The sequence below is a fragment of the Canis lupus genome, chromosome 11 (genome assembly GCF_003254725.2).
Source record: "Canis lupus dingo isolate Sandy chromosome 11, ASM325472v2, whole genome shotgun sequence".
Lineage (NCBI taxonomy): Eukaryota > Metazoa > Chordata > Mammalia > Carnivora > Canidae > Canis > Canis lupus.
Genome location: NC_064253.1, coordinates 70,361,889 through 70,376,337, shown reverse-complemented (window position 1 = coordinate 70,376,337; position 14,449 = coordinate 70,361,889). Strand labels below are relative to the sequence as shown.

The 14,449-nt window shown below is 49.5% G+C and overlaps 1 protein-coding gene across 4 annotated transcripts in view; it reads left to right on the top strand.

Annotated features, from left to right (window-relative positions):
• The window catches only part of ASTN2 (astrotactin 2), an 853,772-nt gene that overhangs the window by 243,203 nt on the left and 596,120 nt on the right, over window positions 1–14,449 (top strand). For 2 of the 4 annotated variants that reach the window (XM_025432067.3, XM_025432064.3), the window contains exon 4: window positions 4,004–4,156. The exons of 1 other annotated variant lie outside the window; for it this stretch is intronic. In XM_025432067.3, the coding sequence (XP_025287852.2) occupies window positions 4,004–4,156 (153 nt within the window). The remainder of the gene's footprint in view (window positions 1–4,003; window positions 4,157–14,449) is intronic. One more of the 4 variants, XM_035696817.2, reaches the window with a different exon arrangement.

The window sequence follows — 14,449 nt, the reverse complement described above, 5'->3', positions numbered from 1 at the left end:
CAAGGGCTTCCCACTGGGCAAAGCCAACTGCGAGGAGCAGGGGTGTGGTCACAGAGGGTCTGTCCCCAGGACATAGAGTGGGGTGGGGATGGATGGAGGGCAGGGGAGCAGATGGAGAACAGCCAGTGCAGATCAGGACTGAACATGTGTTCCGGTGACTGCCCGTGCCAGGAGCTCGTGTCCTTAACCACCATGCACAAGGCTCCTGTACCTTTTCCAAGGAGTGCGTGCGTGGAGGGTCCATAGAGTCCAGCTCTATCTTGCAAGTGTGAGACCGCATCACCCAACCCCCAGCCTACTCGACCTCTCTCCTCAAACGTGTGCCGGACACCAGGGGTTCACAGCTCCGACCAGCTCGTGGTCTCAGTCCTCTGGAACATGTTGTCTCCCAGAGCTCCTGCTCATTTTGAGAGGTGCCTTCATGAGGCCTCTGTGGATGCCAGGCCAGACTCCATCCTCCGACCCCGCCTCATCCTCGTCTTCCAATCAGCCACCACCTCCAGAGGGAGCGGTGCCTGCAAGGGAGCTCTGAAGCGTGCCCACTTCTCTGCCTCTCCCTCTGCTACCCTATCCAGGGGATCACCTCGTAGGTGGGCTTCTGCACAACTGCCCCGTCATCCTGGTTGGTCGTCTTACTTCCATTTCTGCCCATCCCCCGTGAATCCTGCTCTTTGCTGCCAGAACAATCTTTCCGAAATGAATATCTGGTCAAGCCACTCTTCTGTTGAAAACTGTCAGGGCGTCCTGTCTCTAATAAGGCCCAGAGGGTTGGGGTCGGTGGTGGGGTTAGGACTTCCTACCTCTCCAGCATGATCTCACGTCACTTGCTTTGGGTGTTTGAGGACCAGTGGGTGGTGGTGCAGCCCCCTCCATCCACCTTCCCCTCAGAGGGCTCTTGGTCTGGTTCTTCCTCTCCTCACTTCCCCGCTCCCTACCGCTTCCTTCTTTCAGTCCCAGTACCCACTCCTCGAAGCAAGTGCCCAGGATTTTCCTAAACTAGGTCACATTCTGCTAACAGAGCCTCCGCATCCTCTCTCGCCTCTCCTTTGTGACATATGTCACTTAAAAATTTTTACACGTGTAAGTCAATCATTTCATTAATCGTGGTCCGTCCTATCTTTATGGCGAGCATCATGCCAGGGGCTGTTCATCATTTCACCACCGCACCTTGTTATGGACCATACCCCCAACCCCACACAGAGCCATGTGTTGAAGTCTTAACCTCAGGATGACTGTGTGTTTATCTACTTGGGCTGACATAACAAAATACCGTAGATAGGGTGGCTTCAACGACAGACACTTATTTTCTCCCAGTTCCGGAGGCTAGAAGGCCAAGATTAGGACGCCAGCACAGTTGGGTTCTGGCTTACAGATGGCTGTGCTCACAGGGCCTTTCCTGTATGTGGGGAAAGAGAGGGGGGAGAGAGAGAAAGAGATTTCTTCCTCTTCTTCTATAGACACGGATCCTATTGGATTAAGACCTCACTGTCATGACCTCATTTAACTTTAATTACCTATTGAAGGCCCTGTCTCCAAGTACAGTCACACTGGGCATTTAGGGCTTTAACACAAGAAATTTGGAGGGACACAGTTCAATCCATGGTGACTATATTTGGAGATAGGATCTTTAAGAAGTAATTAAAATGAAATGAGATCATTAAGGTGGAGCCCTAATCGGATAGGACCGTGGTGTCAGTAAACGAGGACGAGATCTCTGTCTCTTTCCCTCTGTCTCTGCCTCCCTGCCTGTGGCTCTCTCTCCCTACCATGTGAGCACACTGTGAGAAGATGGCTGTCGGTGAGCCAAGGAGAGAGACCTCGCTAGAACCCAACCACCCTGGCACCCTGATCTCACACTTCCGGCCTCCAGAGCTGTGAGAACATAAATTTTTGTGAAGTTACCCAATTGATGATTTCTGTTCTGGTGGCCCGAGCTAAGACAACACCTCCTGTACTTGACACAGATACATTATGTTTTTTGTTTTTTGTTTTTTTTCTGAAAACACTGTTGAATGGATGAGTGAACGGATAAGAAAATGAATGAAGGCATGAATGTTGGCCAACCTGAATGGGCCCTGCCCTTGGAGGATTCCAGACTTTTGACCACAGTATAGTCCAGCTCTTACAATTTGGGGCCAGTCACGCTCATCTCTGGGTTTAAGCCATCAGGACTGGGCGTGGGGAAGTGCTTCTCAGAATTGGAGCGTAGCCTCTTGCGGGAAGGCTGTGCATCATAGGCTTGGAGTAGGTGTCCCATGTTTGGGTTGTTCTCGGTTCACCTTTAAGGAGACCTAATGGAGAAATATAGGGAGACAGCAAGACAGGCAGATGAGAAAGTTATGCCACCTCATGGCCCATTTGTAGAGTCAGTTGTCTTTCCTTAGCAAACATGGATTACCCCCTCTCCCCAGCCTGTGTCCTCAAAGACAGAGCTTCTCGCAGAGCCCCATGCCCAAAACAGCCTTCTGGATGTGAGCTACGCCCCAGTCACATCTGTCTAAGCTGAAAAGCTTACCTGGGAAAACAGGAGCTCCTTAGAAATTGGTGTTGGGATGTTCAGAAGCCTTCTTTGTCCAGTCCGGTGAAATCCCTTCAAAGAAACAGGAATCTTTTGCACATACCATCTCCTGGCCTCAGACAGCAGGTAGCTCCAACTGAAGAAGCGTCCTTGCCTCTGGAGACATAGATGGAGGGAGGGCTGAGCTTGGAGGCTTCAAAGTTGGGACTCTCTTTGGGAATTTCTCAGAACAAAGGCAGTGAGGCCATTTAGATGATTTCCTTTGCTTCTTTCCCATTTCCTCCCCTTACCTTTTATGTTGTCCTCCTCCTTCCTTCTTAAGCTTTTGTTTCTTTTTTGTTTTTCTTTTATCTTCACCTTTTTTTTCTCTGTCCGTCTTGACCTCACTCTTACCATTCTCTGGAACTTCCTACCAGTTTCAATTTTGAAATTTTACAGAAACGAGACTACTAACAAATCCATCCAGGGTATTGATTAAAATAGAGCATTGGACTGGGATTTAGGAGGCTTGACTTTGCCACTGGCTAGCCTGGAGTGAGTCACATGCCTTGTTTGGCTGGGCTGGGGGGTGAGGGGTGTGGCTCAGTTTCCCTTTCAGTAAAATTGGGATATTGTACCAAGTGATCTCCATGTCACAGTACTGCAGTTTTATCTTCTCAAATGTTACTTGACCCATGATGTCGTCTTCCCCCACCGCCACTGTTCTGGTTCTGGCTGGCTACGCCAAAGCCTCTCTGCACTGGTCTCTCCACCTCTGCATGCATCCTCCGCATTCTTACTAGGAATTGTTGTCGGATGAGACTTATTTTGAACATGCCAATTTTCTGCGAATTTTCAGTGAATAGCTTTTGCCATTAGGGTACATTCCAGACTCCTCAATGTGACTCACAGTGATCTTACCTGCCTGGCCTCGTCTCCTCTTTGCATGCTCCCTTGGAGCCACATTGAACTCACGCCTTGCTCTTTCGGGCTTCGGATCTTTGCCCATGCCTCTCCTCCTACCCAGGTGCTCTTTCTTATCCCAGATCTCTTTAGTAACCCTACTCTGATTCAACTCCCTTTGCTAATTCCTATTCCTCCTTCAGGTGTCCCTCTCTCTAAATAGTACCTCCTCCAGAAAGCCTGCCTTGACCTCCAGGATGGGTGAGAGGACCCTTCTTGGTGCTACTCTGGTACTCTGAACTCTCCTAGCACTAAAGTATTGCAGTATTGGGAATGCCTGGATGGGTGTCTTCCCAAACTACAAATTCCTTGAATCACAAATTGGGTCTGACTTCTTCTCACCCTATCTCAAGGGCTCGGGGCAATGCCTGGAATGGAGTGTGTGCTGAATGCCTCAGTGAGGAGCCAACAGATACCGGTGCCTGTGGCTTCCGTCTCATCGTGGAGGGAGGGAGCTCCAGGGACTCAGGGTGGCCAGGCCCAGTCCTCTAGGGGCTGGGGGCAGGCCGAGCCCTAACCTCAGCCCCATTGCCCACCCTGTAGCAGCAGCTGAGGCGACGCAGGAGACCGTGGAGTCCCTGATGCAGAAGTTCAAGGAGAGTTTCCGCGCTAACACGCCCATCGAGATCGGTCAGCTGCAGCCAGCCCCACGCAGGGCCTCGGCAGGGAGGCGGAAGCGGAGGAGCAAGTCTCGAGGTAGGCCCTCCCTCGGCGGGCTGTCCCCAGGTTCTGAACGTACCAGGAGGAGATGTGCCCCCTTCCCTTGTTTCCCAGTCCTCCCATAATCATGCCGTACTGTCCCTGATCAGTCATCTCAGCTGAGGCTTGAAGACAGCTGACCTGTGCCCCGGGGGGGTGGCGCTAGTGTCACTGAGCCCCAGCTGCCTCATCTGAGATGGGACTGGACCATCCGTCTCCTAGAGCAGCTGAGAAGATTAGCAACAGGCACCTCAAAGCTCCCTACATTTAGTGGGTGGCTCTCCAGAGAGCACGGGAGATGCAGATGTTCTCGTGGAAGGCATCCTCACGCTGGGATCCCGGAGCAGGTTTGGGAGTCGCTCTTCGATAGAATAGCATCGTGGTCAGGGGTGGGAGCACTGTAAAGTAGGTAGAACTGGATTCAAAATTTTGATTCTGCTGTTAACTAACCGCGTCACTGTGGGCAGGTCGCTCTGCTTCTCCACACCACTCCGAACCCATGGGATTGTTACGATATCTTAGCACAGTGCCCAGCCCAGCATGCAATAAAAAGTAGATGTTTCCCTCCTCCCCTTCTCTTCCTCCTCTTCCCATCATCTCCTCCTCCTCCTCCTCCTTTTCCTCCTCCTCCTCCTCCTTGTCATCACCATCGTCACCTCTTTCTTCCTCTTGTCATCTGTATGACTCTGTAGATGGGATGGGCCCCCTTATCATTGCTTGGCATCCGAATCCCTTCCCTTCCCTGTAAGCTTACTCAGTAGCCTCCAGCTCCTCTCTTCTTCTGGCCTCTCATGTCTCTAGTCCCTGTGAACATTGTTCTGATGGTGCCATTCCTCTTCTCCCAGAGCTTTAGTGGCTGTCCAGGGCCTTCAGAAGTGCCCAGGATTGTGGAAAGGACCATCCAAGGCCATTGTGGAGCCCTGGTCTCTGCTGTCCCACCTAAATCTGCGTGTTCCACTACCATGTTCCTTTTCATGCCGTTCTCCCTGCCTTAAATGACCTATCCGGACCCTAGGAGCAATTGCTGTCATTTATGGACACTTAGTTACTCCAGGCAGCAAGCTAAATACTATATACCTCTCTCTTTTTTTCTTTTTTTTCAATTTGATTCTCAGCAACACTACATAGAAGGTACAGCTAAATATCATTTTATAGATGATAAGGCTAAGTCACGGGAAGCTGTGGGCACTTGCCCAAAGGGATGCCCTCATCAGTAGGAGAGCCTGGAAGAACTAACCCAGCTGAATTCCAGATCTTTGAACTGAACCACTGTACTCAGAACTGGCCAGGCCCTGCCTGTGTTCCCAACCTAACTTGCATGGCACATTCCACGAAGACGCCGCTGGCTGTCACGGCCAGAATTCACTCTGAATGCCCATGTGTGAGTTTGCCCACATACGTGTCAAGCACTGATTTCGTTGTTGTGGAATATAATGTCATCTTGTTTGGGACAGAGAATTGTGTGGAGGTGGGACTCGTCTGGCTGCCTGAAGCATCTTTGCACTTCTGGGCCTAGATTGGTACCTGCACACATGGTAGATGTTGTTATTTGTTGAGAGGATGTCTAGGTCTTTGTCCTGTGAAATCCTGAACCCTGGCACAAACCAAGGATCGACACATTAAACTGAGGTCGTAAATCAAGGCAGAAGCCGATGCCGGGGTTCCTTTTGGGAATCCACACAGTAACCCCCAGTTTGAACCGATGTGTAATGGTGAGTAAGTCGCTTTGAGGTCAGCCGTGTCTGGTTGCCAGTCCCAGCCCAGTCAGCTTCAACTTGAATGGCTTCTAAAGAGTCACAGGGTATCTCTGAGGCCCAGGCTCTTCTTCTGCACAATGGGATGTCAGTTCCTGCCCCAGGGCATTGCTGTGAAGACATGTGAACCGGTGAATGTAGACACCATGGAACGCTCAGCCCATGTGTCGGGAGCTGAGTAAATGCTGCCTTGTGTGTGTCCCATCTTATATTTGTGCAGGGTCACTTGTTGTAGTTTCATTTAGCCTTACCTACCCATCTTTTTCCTTCTATCAGTCACCAAGAAATCCCTTCCGAGATACGCTCCTGGCAAATACAGCCCCCATGAGTACAAGTGACTCCCAGTCCTTAACCTCCCCTGTTCTCACTGCCTGTCTGAATTATCTCCTTAGTGTCCTATCCAAAAGATTTGTTATACTACTGAATTCCTTCCCCCCAAATCCCTCTTTTACAACGTAACTGTCTTAACAAGGCCTCCACTCTTGGGCATTTGGGCTGTTTCTGATTGCTCACTATTACACAGTGCCGTAAACTAGGCCACATGGGGCTTCTTTTAGTGGGAGGGGAATTAGGCTTGGCCTTTGCTTTGGAATCTGTCTCCCCTCTTGGGGCAGAATTTCAGAATTTGATTATTAATGAAAATCTGCTGTTTGACTTAGATGATGAGTGGATATCAAGTTGCTTTTGATTTACAAGTCAAATTGGGCCTAAGAGAACTAAGGCAAGAAAAAATTCTTTTTTTTTTTTTCTCCCTAAATGTATCTTGAATCTGTCCTCCCTTTCTTTGTCACCAGTATGAGCACCTCTTACCTCCCGCTGGCAACTATACCCTCTTGGGATTCCATCTCCTTAAAGTAGCCAGAGTAATCTTTTTAAAAATTTTTAAAAGATTTTATTTATTTATTCACGAAACAGAGAGAGAGAGGCAGAGACACAGGCAGAGGGAGAAGCAGGCACCATGCAGGGAGCCCAATGCGGGACTCGATCCCAGGACCCCAGGATCACACCCTGAGCTGAAGGCAGATGCTCAACCACTGAGCCCCCCAGGTGTCCCAAGAGTAATCTTTTTAGACACATAACCCGGATAAGACCACTTTCTGATGAAAATCATTCTGTGGTTTCCTGCTGTTCTTAGAATACATCCCAAACTACTTGCCAGTCTCCTCCACCATCTGGATCTGGCTCCTGTCCTCTTGACTCGCTTGGCATTTCCTTGTGATCCAGCCTCACTGTCTTCCTTCGATTGCTGGAACACAGCAAATGGTTCCCCAGTTTAGAACCTGACGACGTGCTGTCTTCCCCGTACTGTGTCTCTTTACGTGCCCCACCCCCAGCTGCTCCCCTGGCAGTTCTCCCACCATTCAGCTCTCAGCTCTGATCCTAGTTCATCCGAATGGGCTTCCCTGACCACCCAGTCCAATGCTCTCTACCCCAAGACGGTGCTGTGTTACGCTTTTTATTGACTTGTTCCACAATCGTGTGGTCTAAAATGATTTTTGTTTCTTGGCTTATTTACTAACCTCAAAAAATGTGGTTCATACTCGTACGCGAAATACATAGAAAGGGCTTAATACGTATTTGTTGAATAAATGACTGTATTAACCTCCAAAGATCATTCAAAAGTGGCTCAGGTTTGTAACTTCCGGATTGGTGCTGTAAGAGGGATCCAGGATAAGCCGGAGCCTCTTGCTACAGACCTCTGGGGAGTCTTGTTTCCCCTAGAGATAGGCTTGCTGATGGATAACACATTAACTGTGCTCAAGTGGATGCTGTTAAGGCAATTTTGAAAATGGCTTAATAACATTGTGTTCGTGATTTTACTGCCACCATTGGATAGGGTTTTTAGCAAGACAGAAGAAGGATAGTGTGCACCAGCCCCGCGCTTCCCGGCTCGCATGCTTACTGCTGCAGGTCCTCAGGATTATCTTGGACTGGGGAACCCCACGGGCGATACAAGTCAGAGAAATTGTGCATTCTCCATCTGCCTCTTGGACATTTCTGAATGCATTCTAGACTCTTGAAGACCCTAGGAAGTCCTGCAGGACAGGAAGCTGGGCTTCTTTGTTTGGCTCCACGTCTGTGCAACCATCTTGACCACAGACTCTATGTTTCCTCCTGGAACATTTATTAGCATCTCAAGGAACAGAAGCAACCACAGAAATGCAGGGTTGGAAGTGCTCCGTTAGCCTGCATGACCATCAGAAGCCCCAGATCCCGTAAGAGGGACTGGATTCTATCTTTTTTTTTTTTTAAGATTATTTATCTATGAGAGACACAGAGAGAAAGAAGCAGAGACACAGGCAGAGGGAGAAGCAGGCTCCCTGGAAGGACCCAGATGTGGGACTCGATCCCAGGACCCCAGGGACATGACCTGAGCCAAAGGCAGATGCTCAACTGCTGAGCCACCTGGGTGCCCCTGGAGGGTCTGGATTCTCAGTGCAACTCCTCCACCTGCTGCTGAGGTGGCGTCGGGCCTTCTGGCCCAGAGTGGCAGCACCTGGCCTCTCTCTGCCTCTGTGGTGCCCAGTGGTTTGCAGCAGATGGAGCGGGAAGTGGGCAACCGGTGTCGTGGGATGGAGCACGGTTCACAGCAGCTCCAGTGTATTTCTGTGACTCTGGCTTCCTCCTGAGAGGCCTCGTGGATGTTCAAGTGCATCATCCTTAGGCGGACAGAGGGAGGTGGTGGGGGACTTGATTGCTGTCCTCCTGTCTCCGACAGGGTTTTATGAGGCAGCTGTTGAGCAGGCACTGCCCCCCACCCGAACCCTGCCCACGGCCACAGGCAGTGAAAAGTGAATGTGTCGGGGCTAAAATAAAGCAGGGGAAGATTGCTTTTGATGGGAGGAAGAGCTTCCCGAGGCTCATGAGGTTTAGCTAGGGATTTAAAAGTGGGATTTTTGTATTTAAAATGGAACTAACCAGGTATTATCCAACTACCCATATAGGACATTGGTATTATTGACACTATTTTGCAGATGGGGAAACTGAGGCTAACATAGCTTCTTCAATCGCTTAAGATCAATCAGTCAGCTCATGGGGGTTAGTTCCATTTTAAATACAAAAATCCCACTCTCCGTAATGAGTAGCTGATGTTATTACTGTCATCGGGTCCTGCTCATGTGGCCTGCAGAGGCTCCCAGGTCTGCCCCATGCTCTCTGGGCCACTGCCTCTGACCTGGCTGAGGTTTCATTATTCCTCGTCCAGAGTCCTGCAACAGCCCCTTCATCCACAAATCCATCTACCACCGTGGTGGCTGGAGCGATCTTTTGAAAACACACTAAATCTGGCCACGTCGCTCTCTAGGCTACAACAGTTTCCAAACCGTCTGTCACTGGCATTAGGGCATCTCAAGCTTCTGCGGGGAGGTCTTCTAAAGACAGGTGAGAATCAACACACTCCCAAAGGGTCTACAGCTGGGCTCGATAGACATTGGCCATAAGCCCCAAATACCAGACATCACCTAAAAAACCCCCAAAACCCCATGATATTCTATTTCATAATACGTACATGCTTATTTCAGTTTAAATTATACTTCATTAGCTTTTCAGTGAAATCATTTAACATTTTCTCAAGTCTTTAGGTTGTAGGGATGTCCCAGGAAGAAGGACCAAGCTTATGCTGAGGATGTTGGGATGGTGAGGGTGCCACCTTCAAAGGGTTTCTATAGGGTCGAATGACACAATGCCTGTAGAGCGGAGAGCCCAGCAAAAGGTGCACGTGAAACATAGGTTCCCCATTGTTTTATTGGTTGTTATGTTTATCACTGTTGTTTCATTGTTGCTCTGATGCCTGTCAGTATCCTTACCCACTTGGGGTGTCTGTGCTCAGCTTTAAGAGCAAGAATCTGTAAGATGAAGGGGACATGTTTAATAGGGTGGAAAGGTGCCGTAGTCTGCTACACAGGCTCCTTCCTCGCCGACTCCAGCCTGCCCCCAGCTCCGTCCAGGTCCCAAGCCTCTGCAATCTGTGGCTTCCGGCACACTGGCCATTTTTCCATTCAGCCAATCTGCCTCGCTTCCCAAGTCTGTGTCCAGATCACGTTCTGCCTAGAACGCCCTCCCTTTCTCCCCTCTCTCTGTCCCAGGCAGCAAATTACTACTCATTTTTCAGAATTCAGTTTCAAAGTCTTCGCTGGGAAGGAACACCCCCTCAGCCCGCCCTCAGCCCTAACCTCGGCTCAGCGAGCCGTTCCTTTGTCCGGGCCCATGCAGCCCGGTGCTGCTTTCCGTCTCAGCCTTTATCACAATCCATCGTAAATACGTGCGGACGCATCTGTCTCCCTCCCCAGCTCTGACAGTCCCATGATGGGAAGGACAGTGATTTATGTCTCTCTGTAGCTCCAGTGTGTAACAGAGCTGGCACGGAATAGCAATCGGCAGAATGAGAGAATGTGGGGACAGATGGATGGAAGGATGGATGGATACGAGGAGATAGCTGGGAGCACCACAGAATGCAAATGGTTAATGAGATGTGGTGCACCAGCATCTCCTCAGCATTTAGTGTATTTCATGCATTTTTTTAAAGACTTTATTTATTTATTCATAAGAGACACAGAGAGAGAGAGAGAGAGAGAGAGAGGCAGAGACACAGGCAGAGGGAGAAGCAGGCTCCACGCAGGGAGCCAGATGCGGGACTCTATCCCGGGTCTCCAGGATCACGCCCTGGGCTGAAGGCAGACGCCAAACCGCTGAGCCACCCAGGGATCCCCTATTTCGTGTATTTTAAGTACTGTGCGCATCACTCATTACCTCATTTAAAAGCTTCCCAGATCCCATAGGGTAAGGCTTATCATTATCCCAGGCTACAGGAGAGGAAGGTCAGACATAGGTTAAGGGACTTGCCCAAGTTGGTCCAGCCAGTGGATGTGGACCTGTGAGCTCAGGGCCCAGACACAGCCCACACTGCATTCCCACGCAACTTGGGTTTTCGTTGCGGCCGGTCCAGGTGAGGCCTTCAAGCCGTGAAGCGGTGCCCGCCCAGGCTAGACCCTGGAAGCAAGTGGCTGAAGCTTCTCTTGTGTTGACAAGTGTTTCTGCATCCCCCGTGCTGCTGTGGGGGAGTTCAGGGGCTAGAAGACCCTGGAGGGTGAGGCCTCTCTCTCCGCTCCAGAATGAGAGTCAGGACCCCTACTTCAGCCCCCCTTCAGCCCCAGGGAGCATGCCATGGCCTCAGGGGCATGCGGGAAGTAGGCCTGCTAGTCATTCGGGATGACTTTGAAGACTTCCCAAAGAGTCACCATAAAGCATCGTTTGGAAGGGCGAGCAGACTCTTAGCGCCCGGCGGTGGGCTGGGGAGGTGAGCCAGGGCTGAGCCAGGGCTCGAAGGTGGCGGAACAGAAGAGCAGCGGCATCACGGACAAAGGGCCAGACCCCAGGCCGCTGCCGTGGTCCCCAGGACAGCCTCACTCCCAGGAGGCCGGTTCAAGACTTGCTGCGGCACCTCGGGCAGGGACCTCCACCCCCACGTCCCCGTAGGAAGGGAAGGCTGCTAAGCGGGCAGAGGCTCCGGGGACCAAGACAGCTAGAAACACAGAAAAATAAAAACTGGACCCGGGGCTTGTGTTCCGCATTTATGCATAACAACAGCCCAGTAAGGCAGATAATTTAAAGCCATTAATGTTTCCGAATATTTTCTTCCAACTAAGTGAATAATTTATAGCCAGTTACCAATAAACAGGAAAAAAATAATATATTTACATAAGCCTACATTCTGAGGACAGTGTGTTGCAGTAAAAGGGCATATCGGGGTGTATCTGTCAGGGAGGGTAAAGGAGCCAGAAGCTCGGATAACCTCTTCTCTATCTTCCTTGTGGTATTTGTCATTTATTACCTTTTATTAGAGTAATTTATGGCCACCTCTCTTCTCCCTTAATTAAACTCATGAAGTGCAGTGGCTATGTCCAGGTCATGCCTGTGCTTTCATAGACTAGCCTAGCTCCTGACAAATAGCAGATGCTCAGTTAATGCTTGATGGATTAATGGACAATTAATGACCTTGGACAAGACCTTCAGCCCCCCCGGGCCTCAGTGTCCCCATCTAAGAGGCTGTGTGTTTTTGTGGAAAGAAGCTCTCGGGTTTGGGAGTCAGATGGATGTACATTCATATCCCATTTCTGCCTCTGACTCACTCAACTTTGAGAAGTGACTTTTTGTGCTAAATTGGCATTACCTAATCTACAAATTGTATAATCGGCCACCTCCTGGGGGGCTGGGGGATTAGAGTTAATGCATGTAAAGTGCTCAGCAGGCTGCACTAAACATGGTAAGTACCCAATAAATCTCTGTTGTTGTTAATTTGGAAAGCAAAGGTGATGTGCTAGATAATTTCCACAGGTCTCCTCTGACTTAAATGGTTTTTGATGATAAATCTGATTGGGGAGCACTGTTGTGTGTTGAAAGGCCGAGTATTCAGAGGCTGGAACTCCAGCTCTTAAGTGCAGCTGGGTCCTCAGGGAAACTGCTTAAGCTCCCCGGGTTCCGTCCCCAGCACCTGGAGATGCGAGCACACCTGCCATTCTTGTTTCCGAGGGCCGTTGTGAGAATGTGCTGCTTCTGGCCATGTTCCTATAAGCACTCTGTGGATTAGCTGCATCCTGAAATCAGAGTCTTGGCGCCTTCAAACACAGGGATGCTGTGAACAGTTGCTGGGGAAGCCTTATCCCCAGGGCTCCGGCCGTCTTTTTCTTGGCATGAGGCCCTTCCCAAGAAGGCCGGTGCCACCAGCAGCCCCGTGATTCCCGGGCCGTGTTGGGCTGAGGTAAGGGAGAGCTGATTTGTAGTCAGAGTACACAGCTGCCTCCATAAATCTCCTACGTGTCTTTAAGAGAAGTTTGCGTTGCTGGAAGTGTGTGTCTCCTCCGGGCGGTTTTCCTTGTCTGTCTGAAATATGTCAGGGGGCTCTTAGTCAATTCCGGCTGGCCTGGCGGGGTGCACAGGCAATCACAAGTGGCCACAGCAGAAGGGGGGCCGGGGGCTGGTGGGGCCTGCGGTCACAACTCTTAAGATACTTCTTTTACCAGAATGTCACAAATGTTGTGTCTGGATCATAGCATAATAACCCCAAAACTCTGTGACTTAGGACAGCCACCATTTATTTGGCTTTTAATCCAAGTTGAGCATTTGGAATGGGATCAGCTGGGCAGTTCTGGTCTGGGTGGGGTAGGCTCAGCAGACTCGGCCAGCCAGCTATCCAAAGCTGGTTCAAATGGTGGATGGTGGGATCCCCGGGTAGCTCAGCAGTTGAGCGTCTGCCTTCAGCTCAGGATGTGATCCTGGGGCCCCAAGGGGTCTGCATGGAGCCTGCTTCTCCCTCTGCCTATGTCTCTGTCTCTCTCTGTGTCTCTCATGAATAAATAAATAAATTCTTCAAACAAAAATGAAAACAAATGGTGGATGGTTCCCAAAACAGCAAAAATAGGAGCTGCAAGTTTTTTTTGAAGCCCAAACCTGGAAAGCACACATTCCTTCTGCTTCTTTCTATTGCTCAAAGCAAGTCTTGGGGTCATCTTAGATTCAGGAGGTGGCCAAATAAGAGTTCACCTCTTTAAGGGTGAAGAGACACAATATTGGACTGTGTTTTTTTTTTTTAATTTATTTTAGAAAGAGAGAGTGGGTGAGGGGCAGAGGGAGAAGGAGAGAGAGAATCTCAAGCAGACTCCATGCCCAGCACAGAGCCCGATGCAGGGCTTGATCCGGGACCCTGAAATCATGACCTGAGCTGAAATCAAGAGTCGACACTCAACCAACTGAGCCACCCAGGTGCCCCTATTGATTTTTTACAACCTATAGGTACTGATGTTTTATTAAGCCTCTGTCTTATGTTAAAGCCTGGAGTGATCTGCACAGTCTTCTGAGGCAAGTGTAATTATTCCTAATTTACTGATGGAAAAGTGGAGGCTCAGATCTGTGAAGGAACTTCTATAATGTGTGGTACAGCTGGTTTAGGGAGGACCCTGTCCCAGATTCTAGTCTTTTGACCATTTACAGCTGGTCAAAGACCATATGTAATGTTTACACCTCTGTTAACCAGCTTTTTTATAACAGGGCTAAAGAGGTTGGCTCACGAGCCGTTGTTGGATCTGGCCTGGCTTGTGGTATATGGAAGGTAGTCGATTTTGGACACTAGCTCCATCCTCACAAAGGCCTATGGTCTAATGAAGGATCATCATATTTTTCCTGTAAAGGGCTAGATAGGAAATATTTTAAGCTTTGCTGACCGAGAGGCACACTTTGATCATATTATGTAGGCATTTATACAGTGAGAGAAAATTCTCCACAAATCTGACATCATTCAAAATACGATAATAATAACTAAGCATCATTTTTGGTAATAGAGTTCTTCTAATCAAAAGAATGGAACGCATTTATGGATATTAAAATGTGAATTTTGTATGATTTTTACGTCTTAACATATTCCCCTTTTGATTTGTTTTAACCACTTAAAGGTGTAAAAACCATTGTTAGCACCTGGACCACACAAAAACAGGCAGTGGATTGGATTTGACCTGCACTCCCTGCGGTATGGGAACATCTCAGA